Here is a 22,594-nt window from a genome sequence, read left to right on the forward strand (position 1 = left end):
CTTCATTTGTTGAGAAACGTGATCGTCGTGATCGTGATCCGCCTCCATCGTGACGTGATAAGTTCTTTTAAAATCGTTTATTTTTATTCATATATAAACTCAAAAACTTCTCTCTTACTAAAAGGGAAGGGAGTGATTCGGGGCATGGGATGGGAAAGAAAAACTTATTCAAGGTAATTATATTCTTGCAATGCTTTCACTCGAATCATCCACGCGCCGATGACGGACTGCGTTGTGTACGTACACATATACAAACAAAAAAAAACATTACTATTTCGATGCCCTATTTGGGTGTACTGCTGATGCAGAATGGACGATGATATAATGATAACTTAGCTGCTCTAAAACACACTAGTTCGCTCCGTTAAAGCAAAAGCATCCTTCAAAACACAATGTAACATTCCAAATGAAACTAAAATGGAAAGAAAATAAAAACGATTACAGTTAGGGCATGATATACAGCAACATCAGTCTATCTTCTACTTCTCAATCTGATTCTAAACGATTAGCACATTGTAATTAACAGGATGAAATACGGCAAGGAATATCCCGCTGTACAAAGACTTACCTACAAGTGTAAAGTTTCAGCGCTGTGCTTTGCATGTTTTTTTTTAATATTTATTTATTTTCTTCCCTTATCGGGTGCATCCCGATCTAGATCGTCTTCCAGGTGCTTCTTGTAGCCCCTCGGTGGTTTGATCTGAAAGTTAGATAAACATGTTAATCCTGCCAAAGTACGATATCACTTCCATTCGTTTTACGTACCGATACTTTAGTAAACGAACGATCAATGCCGTGTCGATTTCTTGCCACAATAAAGTAGGCACCCTCGTCCGCTACGACCGCTTCCTTGATCGAGAATCGAATGTAGTCGTTGTGCACTTCCTTGATCGTACGCGGTGAGTTGGTCAAATCTTTCGTACCCTTCATCCATTGAACTGTGTTAGCAGCGAACGATGTAACAGAAAATAGAATACGATCATTAGTGATTTGCATAGATTCCCCGCACTGGGCTCACGACACTTACTCTTTGGTTTCGGGTCACCGATAATTTTGAAAGCCATCGAAAGCGAATCACCCTGTCTGATCTTGATTTCCGGCTGCGGTCGGGACATGAAGATCGGTGGCTTCGCGCCCTTGATCGCGTTCGGGTTAATGATGTCCACATTCGAGGAGGATTCCGCCTTGCCGAACGCGTTCGTCGCACGGCACACGTACCGACCGGACGCATCCATCGTGGCAGCCGTAATGCACAGTGCAAAGATGCCCGTACCGTCACTGTACGTGCGAACCTTCGGTGGTTTGCCGGTAACCGGATAGCGGTCACGGAACCACTGCACCTCACAGTTACCCTGTACCTCGACCACCAAGCAGATGTTACCACCGGACGGGATGGAGTAATCGGCCAGTCCCTGATAGAAGTGTGGTAGGTTCGGATTCCGATGGTACACACTGTGCGTGCGTTCCATCAGCACCTTCTCCTTGCTGACGAACTGTACATTGTGGCTGATGGCGTCACTGCAGCCACCACTTTCCGCCTCGCACGTGTACGTGCCGGAGTCATCCTCGCTCGGGCTCGTCACGATCAGCTTGCAGGTGCCGTCCGCATGATCGTACTGTTCGTACTTGTCGCCCGGGATAATGTACTCGCCGTCCTTGATCCAGGCAATGTTCGGTCGCGGCGTGCCACGAACTCGGCACTCCAGTACGATCTCGTCCGAGTGTAGCGAGTAGGTTTCTAGTAGAGTAGGAATTGGGAAAGGGAAATTTTGCACACGCAAAACGTATTAGCAAGGTGAGGCCCATTTTCCGGTTGGCCCCGTGCCTCGACACCTCCAGTTCTTGCCGTAGTCATGTAGAGCACACATAGTTACAAACACACTAAACGATCGACGAAGAAAGGGACGTAAATGGTGGGAACATAAAACGATGAAAGTTACCAACACAAACACACAAACATTCGATGGAGTGTGAGCGCAATGGCACTGGACAACATGGGACACAAAATTACAAACTAAACAATCTAAACACTAAGTCCATCGATCAGCGATCCTCAGTAACGTCTCGTCAACGTATGGCGATCGGGTCTCGTTTGCTTTGTCGACGACAACCGTATGTGGTCCAGCACCAGAATACAGCAGTTGGTAACGTCTTCACCGCAATCGTTCCGCACCACGCACTTGTACATGCCCGCTTCCTGATGCGTAATGTCGTAGATCTCCAGTATACTCATGCCCTGGTGGCGCGAGATGCGATACTTTGCACCGTTGTTAATTTTCGTATAGTTGTGTACCCATTCGATCTCACAGTTTATGCCCCAGAATGAGCAGACAAGAATTAGGTTCGAACCACGCTTTACAAGCCGATCGCGCAGCACAGTTTGTACGATCGGTTGGTACATTTCCAGCGAGGAGAAACTTTCGACGCGCTGTGTTGTGGCGAACGTATCCATCCGATAATGGTACGGGTAGGTTTGTGACCGTTTGCTGCCCGTTCGATCCGATTCGGACATGTGGACGTCAGACGTGGATAGCTGCAGCTGTGAGGTACGGTCGGAGGTCCGCAACGATTTAGACTCTTCGCGGGATGAAGTAGATTCGGTAACGCTGGTAGTGGCTGTTGGAAAGATATAGAGATTACTATTAGCTTTTATTGTTCTTCAATTTCAATGGACGGCATTGGAAATGAGGTAATATTCGAACTGGTGAATTATTCTAAAATAAATTGTTCGATCCCACAACCGTTGATTTCAATATCTGTGGTAATTGTGATTGAATACTCGTCCCAAGAAGTGTCAGTCTGTTAGATAAAAAAACCCTAACAGCGTGCCTCGTATAAGTCTGCACCATTACTTTGTGTGGTAAACAATACAACTGTGAGTTATTTGTTTTACGTTTCATTTATCCGATTACATAACAGTTCAGAACCCCTTTCAGTTTCATTGAAGCCTCCTTACAATGTTTACATGTTTGCCCTTATTCTTACAACGTTCAAGTGAATGCTTCCAACGTTATTCCCTCCATTCCTTTGGTGTAGTTACTAAGCTGATTAACAAACAGTTACGGTTCTTACCTTGCGCGACACTACTGCCCCTGCCAATCGAGTGTTTGCCGCTACTGGTATCATCCTCCACCTCACACACTACCACTGGACTGGTACGCTTGATGCGAGCCCAATCGCGCGTCCGCCATTCGGTTCGCTCCACCGACAAACTTTGCGCCTGTTCCGGAACGTTCGGCGATTTCCGTACATCTCGTGCCGTTCTATCGTGGCGCGTTCCGGTCGTCAACCGCTCATGATAGTAGCTGCGTCTCTGTCGCTGGCTCGCGATGTCTGAAGTGCTTGTTACATCACGACTCGCCGACTCGCCAAGATGGCTCGAGTGGCCAAGCCCCTGGGTCGAGCCATAATAGTACGCGCTGTGATAGGTGCTCGACGCACGCAATGGCCGACGGTGCTCGAAGGCCGTTTGCCTGGTATCGCGGCTGTACACATGCTGATCGGTGGCGGTATGTTGATGTCTTCTGTAGTAGTCTTTGACTTTGGTGTGATCGTAACCGACACTCGCCGACGATCGTGAGGAAGCTCGCTGATGGGTGCTGGTGTATGCACTGACAGCGCTATTAGTAGCACACGGTTTGTCTGTGTAGTGATTTGTACTAGCCTGCTGGTACTCTGAGAATTCAAAATATTCGAAAGATGGTAAGACACATATACACACACACATACACAAGCCTAGAAGTTATCCAGCCTGACTTTGGCCGATGATCTTAGTGGTAATAGAATAGTAGTCTCACTGGTTATGTTGCTGCAGAAATGGAAAGCCTTCTTTCCCGATAGTATCATTTGTTTCACGCTGTATAGTGTACGATCCGATACAGACCGTCAGGTAGTGACAGTTGACAGATATAAACATAGGATTAGATTAAACGTTTAGTAGCGAACTGTGTAGTAGTAAGCAAATTATAGTATCAATTGACAAACAGCTTAAGCAGCCCCGGGTGCTGCCGGGCCATTATTCGACGGTGGTGCTGTATCGTCAGCACGCTCATTACCTAGGATGTTGCTTGCAAAGATTGGGGGAACGAATTTGGTGTACGGATTTTCATAAACACTAACCACCGACTTCGACTCAATGCTACCGGCGTAATTACGCGCTTCGAGCTTGTAAGTGCCGGCGTCCTCCGTCGTCACGTTCACTATCTCGAGCGTAACCTTGCCGTCGCGGCGCGTCTTCTGGCGGTACTTGCGACCCTGTACGAGCGGTATTTCATCCTTGTACCACATGAACAGCGGGAACTTTCCATCGACGTAGCACGTAAACTTAAGATTCGAGCCCTCCGGCACTGTCTTATCCTGCAGCTGCGTGACGAAGTGCAGCTTGTACCGATAATCATAATCCTTCCCATGCTGACTGCGCGACTCGGACCACTTGATCAGGGCCTCATCCTCCGGATTGTAATCACAATCCTTCGGGCGCAGATGACGGCTAAGGATGGGCTTTTCTGACTTTTTGTGCAACTCATCCTCGAACACCTTCAGCACATCCTCGTCGCTGTTCTTGTAGTTCAGATAGTACACCATGTCCGTCTTATCGACACTGTTCTTCGCTCGGCACACGTACCGCCCGCTGTCCTCTTTCGAAGGTTGAAAAATCTTAAGCTGCTGGCGACCGTCCGGGTACTTCCGGAAGTACAGCCGACCACCGGTGTTGTGGCGCATAAATACTCCATGCACAATCCACACCGTCTCTGGATCAGGATCGCCCCGGACACAACACTCGAGTGTCAGTTCGTCCTGTATCGGGTCGTACTTTTCTGTAAGGATAAAAAATCAGGAACGTCCGCAAACGTTCGCATAAGCGTTCCAGGGACAATCTTGACTGTTGCGAATGCTGCTACAACTTCCCGAGGTCACGACGATCATTGCAATCCATCTAACAAATGTTTTCGCACGCGTACCTTGCATTGGACGGGTAAAGACCGGTGCCTCACCCTTGATTTCCGTTTTCTCAACAACTGATACCGTGCAGCTTTGCTCGATCTCTCCATACGTCGGACATTTGGCGACACAGGTATAGTTGGCGGCGTCCCGATACTTGCACTTCTCAATCTCCATCACACACGTTCCACAACGCATGGTGGTGTAGGTGAGTCGCAACCCATTGCCGAGCACACGGCCATCCTTCTTCCAGTAGGATGTTACCTCTTCCGGACATTTGACATACGCGATTAAACGTATCGTCTTGCCCGGTTCTACACGCACATTAGCCATGTGCGACACGAAATCGAACTTCTTGCGCCGTTCAAACTCTTCCAGCGCTACTTGCGTACGCGACTTTCGGCGCTTGTACATTGTTTCTGGTTCGGATTCCGCCTCTTTGGATTTGGATGCAGTCGGGTCCGTTTCCGGGACCACAATTTGAACGGATCGTTCGGCTTGAGCTTCAGCTTCTGCTTCAGCCTTCTTTTCCTCCTCCGGCAACTCCTTCACGTCGGGAAGCTTGGGAGCCCGCTTTACTTTCGGTTCTTTTGGACCCTCGCCTTCCTCACCTTCTACTTCCTCTTCTTCCTCGCCCTCTTCTTCGCCTTCTTCATCGGCATCTTCATCGGCACCAAAGTTGGGTGTCGGTTCAACCGGTATGTACGATTCCGCCTTAAACCATCCGGGACGTTTCTTGGCAAGCCATTCAAAGTACTGCTCCTTGCTGCAGAAGTCTAGCATGTGTTTGCACGTGGCCTCTCCGACGCTGTTTGATGCGATTAAAATGTACTCGCCATTGTCCGTGTACGAGGGATCGTAAAACACGAGTGATGCGATCGTATGTTCCGCCGTTTCGTCAAAGTGCTGCGAGATGCGCATATGGCTGTCGGGGTAGACACCCAGCTTAATGATGCCTTTGTACCACGTAAGGGTCGGCGTTGGATTGGCACGGATAACAAACTCTACCGTCAGTATGTTGCTGTACGGGTCGTAGTTTTCTAAAGGGATATAAGGGTAAATATATTAGCAAGCAGACCAAACTGATGGGACACACGTTAAAGAGTTCTTAGTACATCGGCCCGTATATGTAATCTGTCATGACGTTCTGTTAATCGTTAAGTACTTAAACAAAATCTGACGGACACATCTTTTGTTATATGGAGCATCTCAAGATCTCCAATTCGTGTCATTTTCAAAGATTCGCCATTTGTTGGGAATGTGTTTTATGCAAGTGTCTGTTGTTAGTTTTAGAAAAATTTTATAGTCTTCTTACATTGTGATCACCAGGGTTACCTCCCAGTAAGCACTTAGTTAACACGATCACTTGCAAGATTTACCAGCAAAAGCATTATGAATGAGTCTCTTGTTATATGGAGATTGCCAAAATTTCATCTGAACAATTCATGAGTTTAACATCATAAGTTTAATCATTAATGGCAATCAGTTTAATCAGGTCTTGCAAATGAGCGAGTAACTTTACGGTCTTCGAACGTTGTGGTCACACCAAGAATAGTACAAGCAGTTCTAAACTTAGCTCGTCCACGTTTAGATTTAGTTGTCTTTGTTACCTACCTCGAACCATGCGCACGAACGTCGGTGCAAAGGTTTGCACGGTTGTTACAGGCTCAACAACCGTCAACTTGCACACGGTTTCGATTTCCTCTATCTCGTTCTTCGCCTTGCACTTGTACTCGCCCGCATCCTTCACGGTGACATCGTTTACCCATAGACAGCCGTAAGCCCCACGGTGCATGTCATTCATATCGACGATGTGATCGTCATACTCGACCGGCTGTCCATCCTTAAACCATTCCAGCGTCGGATCAAATCCCGTAGCACAGCACATCAGCTTCAGCCGATGGCCGGCCACGATGGCCCGGTTGGTAAGGTGCACCGACCACTGCAGCTTGTCGCGCTGGTGCAGAATCTTCTTGTGATAGTAGCGTGCCATATCTCCACCGATCGGTGGTGGCGATGGAGACTTCTCCGGTGCCAAGCGTCTGTGCTTTGCATGGCCACCAGCTTCAGATGGTACTACGGGTGTCTCGCCTTCTTCGCCCGCACCTTCAGCTGGTTGTTCCTCTGCAGTACTAGCTGCCGCTGCAGGTGCTTCTGCGACGGACGGTTCTTGAGGTTGAGGAGATGTAGGTTGAGGAGCACCGGAAGGAGGAAGTGCTGCGTCGCTTGATACAGTTTCGGTGGCAGGAGCATCCCCCGCAGCTGCAGCTGGTTGCTGCTCGGCAGGAGCAGCGGCACCAGCTTCTACCTCTACCTGCTGCCCTTCACTGGCCACTACCGCAGGTGCCTGCTTGTCCTCTAGTGAAACATCATCTTAATGTATTAGTAAAATAATACAATACATCGAATTAGAATCCACCGCCAATCGACTATCACGAACAAAGACACAAACACAGCTTTAGTGATAGCTTCGGTTGATTGACTGATGCAACGGACGAAGTACGCTACAGAACAGGGCACAGCGACCTACACGGAAGCGCAGTTACACATTCAAACACACATACACAAAGAGTGAGCCCGCCTCGGGCACACTTCCGCTCCGAACATGACTAGGAAAGGAACTACATCCTGGCGCGAGCACTGGAGCCGAGATCATAAACACAAGTGTACACAGGCTACTAGCCTACTAGCATTTGGTTACCTTTGATGGAGATGAACGTCGGTGGCGTAGGTTTGGTTTCGTAATTTTCATACACCGTTAACGTGGTGCTGGTGGACGTTTCACCGTTCTTGTTCTTGATCATGCAGCAGTATTCGCCCGCATCGACCGAGTCGATGTCCTTGATCTCGAGGCTGAGCAGACCCTCGCTAACCTTGAAGGTATGCTTGCTGCTCTTCTCGATCGGATTGCCATTCTTGAGCCAGCGTACCGTAATGCCCGGACCGGAGATGGTACAGGTTAGCTTCACCGTCGAGCCCTTCGGAGCAGCCCGCGACTTCAGATGCGAGATGACCAATGGTGGTCGCATCATCTGGCGCTGCCGCTGCCATTCCAGGTCACGCTCCCGTTCCGTCATCTCTTGTGTCGATTCTCGGCGGGACGCCTCACGGGATGATTTCACTTGGGCACTGGGCTTCGCTTCTGCCTCGGCCTGCTGCTGCAGCTGCTGTTCGAGACTGTCGATGCTCTTCCACACCGACGGATCGAACTCTTCCTTCACTGGTATCAGCTCTACGTCTGAGTCATATTCGGGCTCGGGCGGTGGCTTTATCGGTTCCGGCTCGGGTGTCGGGTCTTTCGGTGGAGGGGGCGTCGGTGCACGAGGCGGTTCGGGTTCGGGTTCCTCCTCTTCTTCCTCTTCCTCCTCTTCCTCCTCCTCCACCGGTTCTGGCTCTGGCTCTGGTTCTGGCTCTGGTGGTGGCGGTGGCGGTGGCGTCGGTTCCTTTGCAGACTTACCTTCTTCCTCCTCCTGTATGCGGGCCAGCTCGGCGGCTGCCTCCGCCTCGGTTTTGGAGTGCTCCTCGGCCGGTTTCGGTGGTTCGGTTTCGGCCATTTCCTCCTCGACGACGACCACCTTAACGGTCGATATGTCACCACAGCTGGCCGGATCCAGTGAACACGAGTCGGTGAAGAACAACGAGATGTACTCGTCCACGTTCGTCACACCACCCGAGATATCCATCACGAGCGCCTTGTCGATGATGGCTTTCTGCGACGCGACCTGCACATCCGGTCTTTCACCGATTTCGAACGGAGATTTTTCACGATGAAGGCTGCGGAAATCACGCGGCGAATCCCCACGGCCAGGAATCTTGAGAAGATCCAGCATCGTCGGTTCGGCCGGTGTTACCTCCACCTGGACCGGTTCCTCCGGCTGGTTCTTTTTCGAACGTGACCTTCGCTCCCGTCTACCAGTCATGTTTGCGAATGGGCTGGACTAGCTGTACTAGCACGGAACGATCACTTACACACTGGCCCCAAGATCACCCTTACCCACTTTACCACCAGAGCGTGTAGCAGTGCTGGGCGTTCCACAACATACACTCGCACTGGCGCACACGCACAATCGATACACCCTACAGGCGATCAGCGATGTCCTGATCGCTTACGATCGATCGGCACTACACCAAACACCTAAAACCAGGTCACTTTCCGGTCTGGAATCTGGCGAGTATGGAAAGGAAATTTGACAGATATTAGAAGATTGTGCACTACTTCCAGGCCCAGCGCCCAGATAAAACAGCAGAAAAAACCCTTGAATGAACTAAAATCTGATCCACTAGCAACGTTATAGCCAACCTCGGACCACAGCGAGACCGTGACGACACACTGTACAGGCGAAAGCTGTCGGAGAAGTGAAGCGCACTTCACAAAATGCAGGGCAGTTCAATTTTCTTGCAACTTTCTCGGTACGGTTACCAATCGGTTACAAATCGTACACCGGTGTAGAACAATGTTTGTGCGAGGCCTAAAATCGTGCTATTGCGTGCTATTGTTGCAAATCGGATACCTGCGGCGCAACTATGTCACATCCGATCGGTTTGTACGAGTTTTGACCGAACGTTCGATAATACCGAGCTGAAAGTTAGACATTTTGATCGGCTACTGTGTGCTACTGATCGATCAACATTGATCACGAGTACGCTCGCTATTAAGTGACACAATAGCCTAATTACTCACGCCACCACCTACGCTGGCTGTGACATAGTTTGACGATGCGCTGGCTGTTATGCTACTATATTTATAGCCCAATAGATCTGAAAGGGAGGTTGAACAGCCCATTTTCCCAGCCAAAGGAGACCGCTATATTTAGTAGGTCAATACTCATTGATTCAATGACACAGACAGTGTAGTGTGCGGCAGGTTCGGTGCGTACATAGCACAACACGCACTATCCACCATTCGACAACCTGGGATCAACATCGTGCAAGATGGCGTACCTCATGTTTAACGGATCGTATGGCTTGAAATGGGTTTAAATAACGTTTCGTTTCTCGATTTCATCAATAACGATGTAGGACTATATCGGGTTTTTTTCTGGCATGCAGTTCTATAGCGCCCTTTGTGGCATTTCTTTGTTCTTTGACGAAGAAGCGTAATAACACGTCACCGGTCAGCCGAAGCGTTTTCTCTGCGTGTTGGGTTGATCTTCAGTGACAACGGATCAAAATTACTACGAGATATTTTTGGATGCAATGCCCAAAGCAAGCTTTACATCATCAGCATCAGCTTTACATCTAAGCATTCTTTAGTACGATGGATTAATGCCAAATGCGTGACTATTATTACGAAGCTCACTAAGTGATTTAATAAAGGAATTTAAAGGATTCACATAGAGCCCTATGCAATTGCCTGAAAATGAAATTTTATGTTAATTGTTTGCAGTCGAGCCGCTCAGATGTTCCAATTGTTCTCAGATGCTCGTCTAGGGCAAATGTTTCAGGATCTCGTTCGTTAGAGGTTTAAATCGTGCAAGATCGTGTACACCGCTCCATACTCCGTACTGATTAGTGAAAAATCAGTTAAGAAGAAAAATCTACATGTAAGTAAGTAATATTAGTATTAGTAAGTATATTTTAATATGCAGATGACGGCACAATTTGTAAAAAATTAATTTTACTTCCTCCAATACGAACACCTTCTGAGCACCTTTGTCTCGAACAAGGAATGTAGAGGACTTTATCGTTTTAAAACAGAGTCCATGTCCAGAGAGTAGTATGAAAGACAGGATCAATAAATGTATTATATAGTCACATCCGGATATAAAACAGTTCATCTATCTGTTTTAAACCCAAAATTGATGATAACACAGTGTCTTAAGAGTTTACTACTAAAGTAAAAGCACACTCCCATTTTACCATTACCATTTTACTAGATAGTCAGTCTGCTTCTTTGTAGCTTATGGAGAAGAAATAAATAAATAACACTAAAAAATATAAAATTCGGGATAACCAGTGAGACTATTCCAGTTGATGTTAGTAGTTTATAAAATAAGTTGATTTGTTCAATGACTTTCACACGTCTGCACAGTTTCTTGGCGCGATAATTTGATACGATGTAATATCTTTGTAATAGCGATGTAATAGCTTTGAATGATTTAAATACGTTTACTATACAACAAACATCTTCTGTCAAGTAGAATCGCAACTAGCAAGCCAAGTGATACGAAAAACAGGATAACTTTAGATGATCATCTCTTGTACCAATAAAAATCCTACCACCATAAACACCAACTCAAAGCTATATACGTACTGTTTTCGTATCATGTGTAAGGATATTTTCGTGACTAGTTGTCGGTTGTAATAAACGCTAAACATTGTCCCCTCATCGTCATTTCTCGCATGCCATGTTTGCTTTGTTCCGAAACGACAAGCAAACGAACGCCAAAAATACTAATTTGTCAATATTGGCAGACACGATGTGATCGATAAAATTAGTATCCATTGCACAGAGAGTTCTTCGCGCGGCGTACATCCGAAAGAAGCTGTCGTGCAGTAGATACCATCATTGACCAAATCAACCACTGCTAAAAATAGAAGAAAAACGAACGTACCCATTTTGTGCGGTATGCTGAATGACGAGCAGATGATATCATCGCTGGTATCATACACTTCGACGTTGCATTTGTTGAACGATTGGCCGTAGTTGTTGAAAACATGGCACGCATACACGCCCGTATCCTCGTACTCGGCATGGTCCACCTGCAGTGTAATGAGCCCGTTCTTCTGCACCATACGGTAGCGTCCAGTTTGGGTGATATCGGTACCATCTTTCGTCCACCGTACGTCGATTTCGGAATCCAGTACCACACAGAGCAGTTTGAAACTGTGGTCTCGTTCGATGAATACGTTCTTCAGGTACACCGCAAACGATGGTCCGCGTTTGGACGGGAGAGCTCCCAAGCTACATCTGGACGAGCTGCGCGGAGGATCGTCCCGCAAGCCGAGCGGACTTCTGGTGGCATGACGCCGAACAGTGTCTGCGCGCTGTTGTCTACCATCCAGAGTACGCCTAGGACTTCTTTCCTGAACACTTCGAGGGATAGGCTCTGGCGTCTCTGTGAGCCCCTGCCGAGCCGCAATAACCTTGATGTGTGTTGGTTCCGATGCTTGCTCACGGCGCATTTGCTGACTGCTAGTGATCTTATAGTGCGTTATCATCTGCTTAACTGCATGAATCGCATCCTGTGTGCTGGTACGTGTGTATTTCTCCTTGCTACCTATCACTATAAACTGTTCCTCGCTGAGACAAAATTCTATAGTGTCGAAAATTTTAAGCAACTGTAGCTGATAACGCAACAACCAATCGGAAATCGTTACATTGTTACTAAGTCTACGCATAATGTCACAGTACTTCTCGAGCGATTCTGCTAGCAATCGCAGATACTCCACGGAGTCTAGCTGCAATGGATTGATCGTCAATTTTTCAACCACCATTTCGAACGCTGACAGCAACTTGTCGTCTTTCTCCACTAGAACCTGTATACAGTAATCCGTCCTAACCTGCATCATTACACTTTTCAATGTAATCAAATTTCTACGGATTGTTTCCAGAAGCTCCTTTTGCATTTCGACTTTACTGTGAAGATCAAGCAGTGCCTTTAAAACCCTATCTAAACTCAACAGATGTCGCCTTATCTCCTCCACGATTGAAACTTCACGCTCGTTGCGTATTCGGGTGATATGTTGCTGGGACATTAATGAAACGATGCGATACAACTGTCTCAAATTATGCTTCAGTGCCGGAGTTACACATCCCGCAGTCCAGCTCGTGCCCGAAGGCAAATCCTTTACCAGATCGTGTACAGGAATAGTAAGCTGTAGCAAAATGTTTACACAGGTCGAGTACGACGGCTTCTTCATAGTGGCCTCTACAGATGGGTGCAACAGGGTTAATGTGTTACAAACTAAAGCGAAGTATGATTCAACGGTTTTGGATGCAAGATCTACACGATCGACTGAGTTCAACCGAATATATTCGAGATCCTTTTGCAACAGTTGCAGCTCCACATTTGTTTTGCTCAATGCAAGCTCAGTTTCCGCTTGCGTAGAACGTCTCTGATAAATGCATTGTCTAGTTTCAGTCAAAAGTACCGTTATGGTTTTATAGAGCGTATAAACTGTTCTCCATTCTGTTCCTTGGAGATGCTCGCTTCTTTGCTGCAGCTGTACAAACGATTCAAGCAATTGCAGAACACCGTCTTCTAATGCTTTCCAAGTCTCGGGTTGCTCCGAGTACAGATCGATTCGAGATAATGTGTCAATAAATTTGGCGATCGGAGTGTGGAAAAGCTTCATAAGGGGTATTTCAACGTCACAAAACTCTAGGTCCTCGGAGGTCATGATACTAAGCTTCACGTTCCTTAGCTCACCGGACAAGTTTTTACCTGCATTATTGGTCAGAAACATACGCTTGATTTCTAACAACATTTGATGGAAATTGTCGAACAGGGTTTGGATTTTTACAATCAATTTTGCATTCCGATTGTTGAATGCGTCACTAAGCATTGTCCCTTCCCGCAAAGATTTTGATGATTGCGAACTGATTGCGTTTAGATCCACAACATTTTCTACCTCGTACATTTGTTTGTCTTCTTCTTTTGTAATGTCCTTCACGACGTTTTTCATTTCTTCTTCTTCCAATTTCTTTCTCACAATACGCTTCTCTTTCTTTTCCTTGACTTCTTCCTCTTCCTTCCGCTGTTTACCTTGTAGCTCTTCCTGTTTCTTTTGTGCCTCTTTCTTCTTCTTTTTGCTGGTTTCTTCCTCTGTTTTCATTCTCTTCACTTCTTCCTCTTCTTGTTTTTTCTTAGCTTCCTCCTCTGCCTGCTTTTTCTTAGCTTCTTCTTCGGATTTCTTTCTCTTCGCTTCTTCCTCTTCCTGTTTCTTTTTAGCTTCTTCTTCCAACTTTTTCCTCTTGGTTTCATTTTCCTTCTTTTTCTTAGATTCTTCCTCCTGTTGCTTCTTCTTGGCTTCTTCCTCTGCCTTCTTTTTGGCCTCTTCTTTTTTCTTCTTCATTTCTTCTTCTACCCGTTTCTTTTTAGCTTCTTCCTCCGCCTGCTTGTTCTTAATTTCTTCCTCTTCCTGTTTCTTCTTAGCCTCTGCCAAATCCTTCTTCTTGGCTTCTTCCTGCTCCTTTTTCTTAGCTTCTTCCTCCGCCTTCTTCTTCTTAGCTTCGTTTTCTGCTTTCTTACTCTTCGCTTCTTCCTCTTCCTGTTTTTTCTTAGCTTCTTCCTCCGCTTTCTTCTTCTTAGATTCTTCTTCATCTGCCTTCTTCTTCTCAGCCTCTTGCTCTGCCTGCTTCTTCTTGGCTTCTTCATCTGCCTGCTTCTTCCTAGCTTCTTCCTCTGCCTGCTTCTTCTTAGCTTCTTCTTCTGCCTGCTTCTTCTTAGCTTCTTGCTCTTGTTGTTTCTTCTTAGCTTCTTCTTCTGCCTGCTTCTTCTTAGCTTCTTCCTCCGCCTTCTTTTTCTTAGCTTCTTCCTCTTCCCATTTCTTTTTAGTTTCTTCTTCCATCTTTCTCTTCTTCGCTTCTTCCTCTTGTTTTTTCTTAGCTTCTTTCTCTTGCTTTTTCTTAGCTTCTTCCTCCTGCTTTTTCTTCGCTTCTTCTTCCTGCTTTTTCTTAGCTACTTCTTCCTGTTGTTTCTTTTTAGCTTCTTCCTCAGCCTTCTTCTTGGTCTCTTCTTCGGCCTTTTTCTTCTTCGTTTCTTCCTCCTGTTGTTTCTTTTTAGCTTCTTCCTCAGCCTTCCTCTTGGTCTCTTCTTCGGCCTTCTTTTTCTTCGTTTCTTCTTCTATCTGTTTCTTCTTAGCTTCTTCCTCGGCTTGCTTCTTCCTAGCTTCGTCCTCTTGTTGTTTCTTCCTAGCTTCTTCCGCTTGTTGTTTCTTCTTAGCTTCTTCCTCTGCCTGTTTCTTCTTGGCTTCTTCATCTGCCTTCTTCTTCTTAGCCTCTTCCTCTGCCTGCTTCTTCTTCGCTTCATCATCTGCCTTCTTCTTCTCAGCTTCTTGCTCTGCCTGCTTCTTTTTGGCTTCTTCATCTGCCTGCTTCTTCCTAGCTTCTTCCTCTGTCTGCTTCTTCTTAGCTTCTTCTTCTGCCTGCTTCTTCTTAGCTTCTTGCTCTTGTTGTTTCTTCTTAGCTTCTTCTTCTGCCTGCTTCTTCTTAGCTTCTTCCTCCGCCTTCTTTTTCTTAGCTTCTTCCTCCTGCTTTTTCTTCGCTCCTTCTTCCTGCTTTTTCTTAGCTTCTTCTTCCTGTTGTTTCTTTTTAGCTTCTTCCTCAGCCTTCTTCTTGGTCTCTTCTTCGGCCTTTTTCTTCTTCGTTTCTTCCTCCTGTTGTTTATTTTTAGCTTCTTCCTCAGCCTTCCTCTTGGTCTCTTCTTCGGCCTTCTTTTTCTTCGTTTCTTCTTCTATCTGTTTCTTCTTAGCTTCTTCCTCGGCTTGCTTCTTCTTAGCTTCGTCCTCTTGTTGTTTCTTCCTAGCTTCTTCCACTTGTTGTTTCTTCTTAGCTTCTTCCTCTGCCTGTTTCTTCTTGGCTTCTTCATCTGCCTTCTTCTTCTTAGCCTCTTCCTCTGCCTGCTTCTTCTTCGCTTCTTCATCTGCCTTCTTCTTCTCAGCTTCTTGCTCTGCCTGCTTCTTTTTGGCTTCTACATCTGCCTGCTTCTTCCTAACTTCTTCCTCTGCCTGCTTCTTCTTAGCTTCTTCTTCTGCTTGCTTCTTCTTAGCTTCTTGCTCTTGTTGTTTCTTCTTAGCTTCTTCTTCTGCCTGCTTCTTCTTAGCTTCTTCCTCCGCCTTCTTTTTCTTAACTTCTTCCTCTTCCCGTTTCTTTTTAGTTTCTTCTTCCATCTTTCTCTTCTTCGCTTCTTCCTCTTGTTTTTTCTTAGCTTCTTCCTCCTGCTTTTTCTTAGCTTCTTCCTCCTGCTTTTTCTTCGCTCCTTCTTCCTGCTTTTTCTTAGCTTCTTCTTCCTGTTGTTTCTTTTTAGCTTCTTCCTCAGCCTTCTTCTTGGTCTCTTCTTCGGCCTTTTTCTTCTTCGTTTCTTCTTCCTGTTGTTTCTTTTTAGCTTCTTCCTCAGCCTTCCTCTTGGTCTCTTCTTCGGCCTTCTTTTTCTTCGTTTCTTCTTCTATCTGTTTCTTCTTAGCTTCTTCCTCGGCTTGCTTCTTCTTAGCTTCCTCCTCTTGTTGTTTCTTCCCAGCTTCTTCCACTTGTTGCTTCTTCTTAGCTTCTTCCTCTGCCTTCTTCTTGGCTTCTTCATCTGCCTTCTTCTTCTCAGCTTCTTGCTCTTTTTGTTTCTTTTTAGCTTCTTCTTCTGCCTGCTTCTTCTTCGCTTCTTGCTCTTGTTGTTTCTTCTTAGCTTCTTCTTCTGCTTGCTTTTTCTTAGCTTCTTCTTCTGCCTGCTTCTTCTTCGCTTCTTCATCTGCCTTCTTCTTCTCAGCTTCTTCCTCTGCCTGCTTCTTCTTGGCTTCTTCATCTGCCTTCTTCTTTTCAGCTTCTCGTTCTTGTTGTTTCTTTTTAGCTTCTTCTTCTGCCTGCTTCTTCTTAGCTTCGTCCTCTTGTTGTTTCTTCATAGTTTCTTCTTCTGCCTGCTTTTTCTTAGCTTCTTCCTCCGCCTTCTTCTTCTTAGCTTCTTCCTCTGCCTGCTTCTTCTTCGCTTCTTCATCAGCCTTCTTCTTCTCAGCTTCTTCCTCTGCCTGCTTCTTCTTGGCTTCTTCCTCTGCCTTCTTCTTTTCAGCTTCTTGCTCTTGTTGTTTCTTTTTAGCTTCTTCTTCTGCCTGCTTCTTCTTAGTTTCTTCCTCTTGTTGCTTCTTCTTAGTTTCTTCTTGTTGTTGTTTCTTCTTAGCTTCTTCCTCTTGTTGCTTCTTCTTAACTTCTTCCTCTGCCTGCTTCTTCTTAGCCTCTTCCTCTGCCTGCTTCTTCTTGGCTTCTTCATCTGCCTTCTTCTTCTCAGCTTCTTGCTCTTGTTGCTTCTTCTTAGCTTCTTCTTCTGCCTGTTTCTTCTTTGCTTCTTCATCTGCCTGCTTCTTCCTAGCTTCTTCCTCCGCCTTTTTATTCTTAGCTTCTACCTCTTCCCGTTCCTTTTTAGTTTCTTCTTTCATCTTTCTTTTCTTTGCTTCTTCCTCCTCCTTTTCCATAGCCTCTTTCTCTTCTTGTTTCTTCTTCGCTTCTTCCTCTGCCTTCTTCTTGGTTTCTTCTTCGGTCTTTTTCTGCTTCGCTTCTTCTTCTACCTGTTTCTTCTTAGATTCTTCTTCCTCTTGCTTTCTCTTAGCTTCTTCCTCTTGTTGCTTCTTCTTAGGTTCTTCTTGGGTCTGCTTGCTCTTCGCTTCTTCCTCATGTTGCATCTTTTTAGATTCTTCTTCCATCTTCTTCCTCTTGGATTCCTCCTCTTCCTTTTGTTTAGTTTCTTCGTTTTCGTGTTTCTTCTTAGCTTCTTCATCAGCCTTTTTCTTTACAACCACTTCTTCATCCTTTTCTTTCTTCACTTTTCCTCTTGCCTGTTTGTTCTTGGTATCTTCCTCATCTTGACTTTTGTTAGCTTCCTCCTTATCAATTTTTCTCATGGTATCTTCCTCTACTACGTGGATAAAAGCTGCTTCGGCCTGATTCAATGTTTTATCATATAATTTCATTTGTTCTGCATCAATTGATTTTAATGATTTAAAATCATGGTATTCCCTAGCATTCTTCTCTAGCTGAATACTCTCACGAATGTCGTGCTGTACATGAGTAATCGTCTCGAGCAGCTTGCTATGAGCAGTGCTTTCCTTGGCCTGTTCCAGAGTATGCTCGGCCTGTGCCTTTTCAAATGACTCGCACATTTGGAGCAGACAATCCTCCAACACTACCGTCGGCTCTACATGAGCCGATTGTAGATCGATGTTCTTCAATGTCTCGGTCACCTTTGCGATCGGTGAAGCAATGGCATTCACTAGCTCGATGCTTTGCATCTGCATGGGCTGACCCACGAGCTCGTTGATCGTACTCTCCAAAGCGAACAACGGCTTCGAAACATCTTTCACCACAATCTCCGTCTTGATGAGTTGTTGGACATCAGACAACGATTGCTTCAGTGATGCCAGAGCCCCTTGTTGCATCTGCAATGCCTTTGCTCGGGTGTCCTTCTCCAGCTGGATACTCTCACGAATGTCGTGCTGTACATGAGTAACAGTCTCGAGCAGCTTGCTATGAGCAGTGCTTTCCTTGGCCTGTTCCAGAGTATGCTCGGATTGTGCCTTTTCAAATGACTCGCACATTTGGAGCAGACAATCCTCCAACACTACCGTCGGCTCTACATGAGCTGATTGTAGATCGATGTTCTTCAATGTCTCGGTCACCTTCGCGATCGGTGAAGCAATGGCATTCACTAGCTTGATGCTTTGCATCTGCATGGGCTGACCCACGAGCTCGTTGATCGTACTCTCCAAAGCGAACAACGGCTTGGAAATATCTTTCACCACAATCTCCGTCTTGATGAGTTGTTGGACATCAGACAACGATTGCTTCAGTGATGCCAGAGCCCCTTGTTGCTTCTGCAATGCCTTTGCTCGGATGTCCTTCTCCAGCTGGATACTCTCACGAATGTCGTGCTGTACATGAGTAACAGTCTCGAGCAGCTTGCTATGAGCAGTGCTTTCCTTGGCCTGTTCCAGAGTATGCTCGGACTGTGCCTTTTCAAATGACTCGCACATTTGGAGCAGACAATCCTCCAACACTACCGTCGACTCTACATGAGCTGATTGTAGATCGATGTTCTTCAACGTCTCGGTCACCTTTGCGATCGGTGACGCGATGGCATTCACCAGCTCGATGCTTTGCATCTGCATGGGCTGACCCACCAGTTCGTTGATCGTACTCTCCAAAGCGAACAACGGCTTCGAAACATCTTTCACCACAATTTCCGTCTTGATGAGTTGTTGGACATCAGACAACGATTGCTTCAGTGATTCCAAAGCCCCTTGTTGCATCTGCAATGCCTTTGCTCGGGTGTCCTTCTCCAGCTGGATACTCTCACGAATGTCGTGCTGTACATGAGTAACAGTCTCGAGCAGCTTGCTATGAGCAGTGCTTTCCTTGGCCTGTTCCAGAGTATGCTCGGACTGTGCCTTTTCAAATGACTCGCACATTTGGAGCAGACAATCCTCCAATACTACCGTCGGCTCTACATGAGCTGATTGTAGATCGATGTTCTTCAACGTCTCGGTCACCTTTGCGATCGGTGACGCGATGGCATTCACCAGCTCGATGCTTTGCATCTGCATGGGCTGACCCACGAGCTCGTTGATCGTACTCTCCAAAGCGAACAACGGCTTCGAAACATCTTTCACCACAATCTCCGTCTTGATGAGTTGTTGGACATCAGACAACGATTGCTTCAGTGATTCCAAAGCCCCTTGTTGCATCTGTAATGCCTTTGCTCGGATGTCCTTCTCCAGCTGGATACTCTCACGAATGTCGTGCTGTACATGAGTAACAGTCTCGAGCAGCTTGCTATGAGCAGTGCTTTCCTTGGCCTGTTCCAGAGTATGCTCGGACTGTGCCTTTTCAAATGACTCGCACATTTGGAGCAGACAATCCTCCAATACTACCGTCGGCTCTACATGAGCTGATTGTAGATCGATGTTCTTCAACGTCTCGGTCACCTTTGCGATCGGTGACGCGATGGCATTCACCAGCTCGATGCTTTGCATCTGCATGGGCTGACCCACGAGCTCGTTGATCGTACTCTCCAAAGCGAACAACGGCTTCGAAACATCTTTCACCACAATCTCCGTCTTGATGAGTTGTTGGACATCAGACAACGATTGCTTCAGTGATTCCAAAGCCCCTTGTTGCATCTGTAATGCCTTTGCTCGGATGTCCTTCTCCAGCTGGATACTCTCACGAATGTCGTGCTGTACATGAGTAACAGTCTCGAGCAGCTTGCTATGAGCAGTGCTTTCCTTGGCCTGTTCCAGAGTATGCTCGGACTGTGCCTTTTCAAATGACTCGCACATTTGGAGCAGACAATCCTCCAACACTACCGTCGGCTCTACATGAGCTGATTGTAGATCGATGTTCTTCAACGTCTCGGTCACCTTTGCGATCGGTGACGCGATGGCATTCACCAGCTCGATGCTTTGCATCTGCATGGGCTGACCCACGAGCTCGTTGATCGTACTCTCCAAAGCGAACAACGGCTTCGAAACATCTTTCACCACAATCTCCGTCTTGATGAGTTGTTGGACATCAGACAACGATTGCTTCAGTGATTCCAAAGCCCCTTGTTGCATCTGCAATGCCTTTGCTCGGGTGTCCTTCTCCAGCTGGATACTCTCACGAATGTCGTGCTGTACATGAGTAACAGTCTCGAGCAGCTTGCTATGAGCAGTGCTTTCCTTGGCCTGTTCCAGAGTATGCTCGGATTGTGCCTTTTCAAATGACTCGCACATTTGGAGCAGACAATCCTCCAATACTACCGTCGGCTCTACATGAGCTGATTGTAGATCGATGTTCTTCAACGTCTCGGTCACCTTTGCGATCGGTGACGCGATGGCATTCACCAGCTCGATGCTTTGCATCTGCATGGGCTGACCCACGAGCTCGTTGATCGTACTCTCCAAAGCGAACAACGGCTTCGAAACATCTTTCACCACAATCTCCGTCTTGATGAGTTGTTGGACATCAGACAACGATTGCTTCAGTGATTCCAAAGCCCCTTGTTGCATCTGCAATGCCTTTGCTCGGGTGTCCTTCTCCAGCTGGATACTCTCACGAATGTCGTGCTGTACATGAGTAATCGTCTCGAGCAGCTTGCTATGAGCAGTGCTTTCCTTGGCCTGTTCCAGAGTATGCTCGGATTGTGCCTTTTCAAATGACTCGCACATTTGGAGCAGACAATCCTCCAATACTACCGTCGGCTCTACATGAGCTGATTGTAGATCGATGTTCTTCAACGTCTCGGTCACCTTTGCGATCGGTGAAGCGATGGCATTCACCAGCTCGATGCTTTGCATCTGCATGGGCTGACCCACGAGCTCGTTGATCGTACTCTCCAAAGCGAACAACGGCTTCGAAACATCTTTCACCACAATCTCCGTCTTGATGAGTTGTTGGACATCAGACAACGATTGCTTCAGGGATTCCAAAGCCCCTTGTTGCATCTGCAATGCCTTTGCTCGGGTGTCCTTCTCCAGCTGGATACTCTCACGAATGTCGTGCTGTACATGAGTAACAGTCTCGAGCAGCTTGCTATGAGCAGTGCTTTCCTTGGCCTGTTCCAGAGTATGCTCGGATTGTGCCTTTTCAAATGACTCGCACATTTGGAGCAGACAATCCTCCAATACTACCGTTGGCTCTACATGAGCTGATTGTAGATCGATGTTCTTCAACGTCTCGGTCACCTTTGCGATCGGTGACGCGATGGCATTCACCAGCTCGATGCTTTGCATCTGCATGGGCTGACCCACGAGCTCGTTGATCGTACTCTCCAAAGCGAACAACGGCTTCGAAACATCTTTCACCACAATCTCCGTCTTGATGAGTTGTTGGACATCAGACAACGATTGCTTCAGTGATTCCAAAGCCCCTTGTTGCATCTGCAATGCCTTTGCTCGGGTGTCCTTCTCCAGCTGGATACTCTCACGAATGTCGTGCTGTACATGAGTAATCGTCTCGAGCAGCTTGCTATAAGCAGTGCTTTCCTTGGCCTGTTCCAGAGTATGCTCGGATTGTGCCTTTTCAAATGACTCGCACATTTGGAGCAGACAATCCTCCAATACTACCGTCGGCTCTACATGAGCTGATTGTAGATCGATGTTCTTCAACGTCTCGGTCACCTTTGCGATCGGTGAAGCGATGGCATTCACCAGCTCGATGCTTTGCATCTGCATGGGCTGACCCACGAGCTCGTTGATCGTACTCTCCAAAGCGAACAACGGCTTCGAAACATCTTTCACCACAATCTCCGTCTTGATGAGTTGTTGGACATCAGACAACGATTGCTTCAGGGATTCCAAAGCCCCTTGTTGCATCTGCAATGCCTTTGCTCGGGTGTCCTTCTCCAGCTGGATACTCTCACGAATGTCGTGCTGTACATGAGTAACAGTCTCGAGCAGCTTGCTATGAGCAGTGCTTTCCTTGGCCTGTTCCAGAGTATGCTCGGATTGTGCCTTTTCAAATGACTCGCACATTTGGAGCAGACAATCCTCCAATACTACCGTCGGCTCTACATGAGCTGATTGTAGATCGATGTTCTTCAACGTCTCGGTCACCTTTGCGATCGGTGACGCGATGGCATTCACCAGCTCGATGCTTTGCATCTGCATGGGCTGACCCACGAGCTCGTTGATCGTACTCTCCAAAGCGAACAACGGCTTCGAAACATCTTTCACCACAATCTCCGTCTTGATGAGTTGTTGGACATCAGACAACGATTGCTTCAGTGATTCCAAAGCCCCTTGTTGCATCTGCAATGCCTTTGCTCGGGTGTCCTTCTCCAGCTGGATACTCTCACGAATGTCGTGCTGTACATGAGTAACAGTCTCGAGCAGCTTGCTATGAGCAGTGCTTTCCTTGGCCTGTTCCAGAGTATGCTCGGACTGTGCCTTTTCAAATGACTCGCACATTTGGAGCAGACAATCCTCCAATACTACCGTCGGCTCTACATGAGCTGATTGTAGATCGATGTTCTTC

At 46.8% G+C, this 22,594-nt stretch overlaps 2 protein-coding genes across 2 annotated transcripts in view; both read right to left on the minus strand.

Moving 5' to 3' along the window:
- Positions 1 to 62: 62 nt before the first annotated feature.
- LOC125765630 (uncharacterized) overlaps positions 63 to 22,594 on the minus strand; it is a 31,258-nt gene continuing 8,726 nt past the window's right edge. The window contains exons 9-20 of the mRNA XM_049430965.1: positions 21,304 to 21,738; positions 20,434 to 20,868; positions 11,496 to 17,823; positions 10,232 to 10,239; positions 7,643 to 8,879; positions 6,556 to 7,314; positions 4,962 to 5,981; positions 4,056 to 4,817; positions 1,028 to 1,738; positions 766 to 938; positions 569 to 700; positions 63 to 412 (exon numbers count right to left, since the gene is read on the minus strand). Coding sequence (XP_049286922.1) covers positions 623 to 700; positions 766 to 938; positions 1,028 to 1,738; positions 4,056 to 4,817; positions 4,962 to 5,981; positions 6,556 to 7,314; positions 7,643 to 8,879; positions 10,232 to 10,239; positions 11,496 to 17,823; positions 20,434 to 20,868; positions 21,304 to 21,738 — 11,946 coding nt within the window. The 3' untranslated portion in view covers positions 63 to 412; positions 569 to 622. The remainder of the gene's footprint in view (positions 413 to 568; positions 701 to 765; positions 939 to 1,027; positions 1,739 to 4,055; positions 4,818 to 4,961; positions 5,982 to 6,555; positions 7,315 to 7,642; positions 8,880 to 10,231; positions 10,240 to 11,495; positions 17,824 to 20,433; positions 20,869 to 21,303; positions 21,739 to 22,594) is intronic.
- Positions 1,745 to 4,049, minus strand: LOC125774737 (uncharacterized). Its single transcript, XM_049444910.1, has 2 exons — positions 3,073 to 4,049; positions 1,745 to 2,616 (listed from the first exon to the last, which is right to left on the minus strand). The coding sequence occupies exons 1-2, from the start codon at positions 3,725 to 3,727 to the stop codon at positions 2,054 to 2,056; spliced, it is 1,218 nt and encodes a 405-aa protein (XP_049300867.1). The 5' UTR covers positions 3,728 to 4,049; the 3' UTR covers positions 1,745 to 2,053.

This window comes from Anopheles funestus, chromosome 2RL (genome assembly GCF_943734845.2).
Source record: "Anopheles funestus chromosome 2RL, idAnoFuneDA-416_04, whole genome shotgun sequence".
NCBI classification, from domain to species: Eukaryota; Metazoa; Arthropoda; class Insecta; order Diptera; family Culicidae; genus Anopheles; species Anopheles funestus.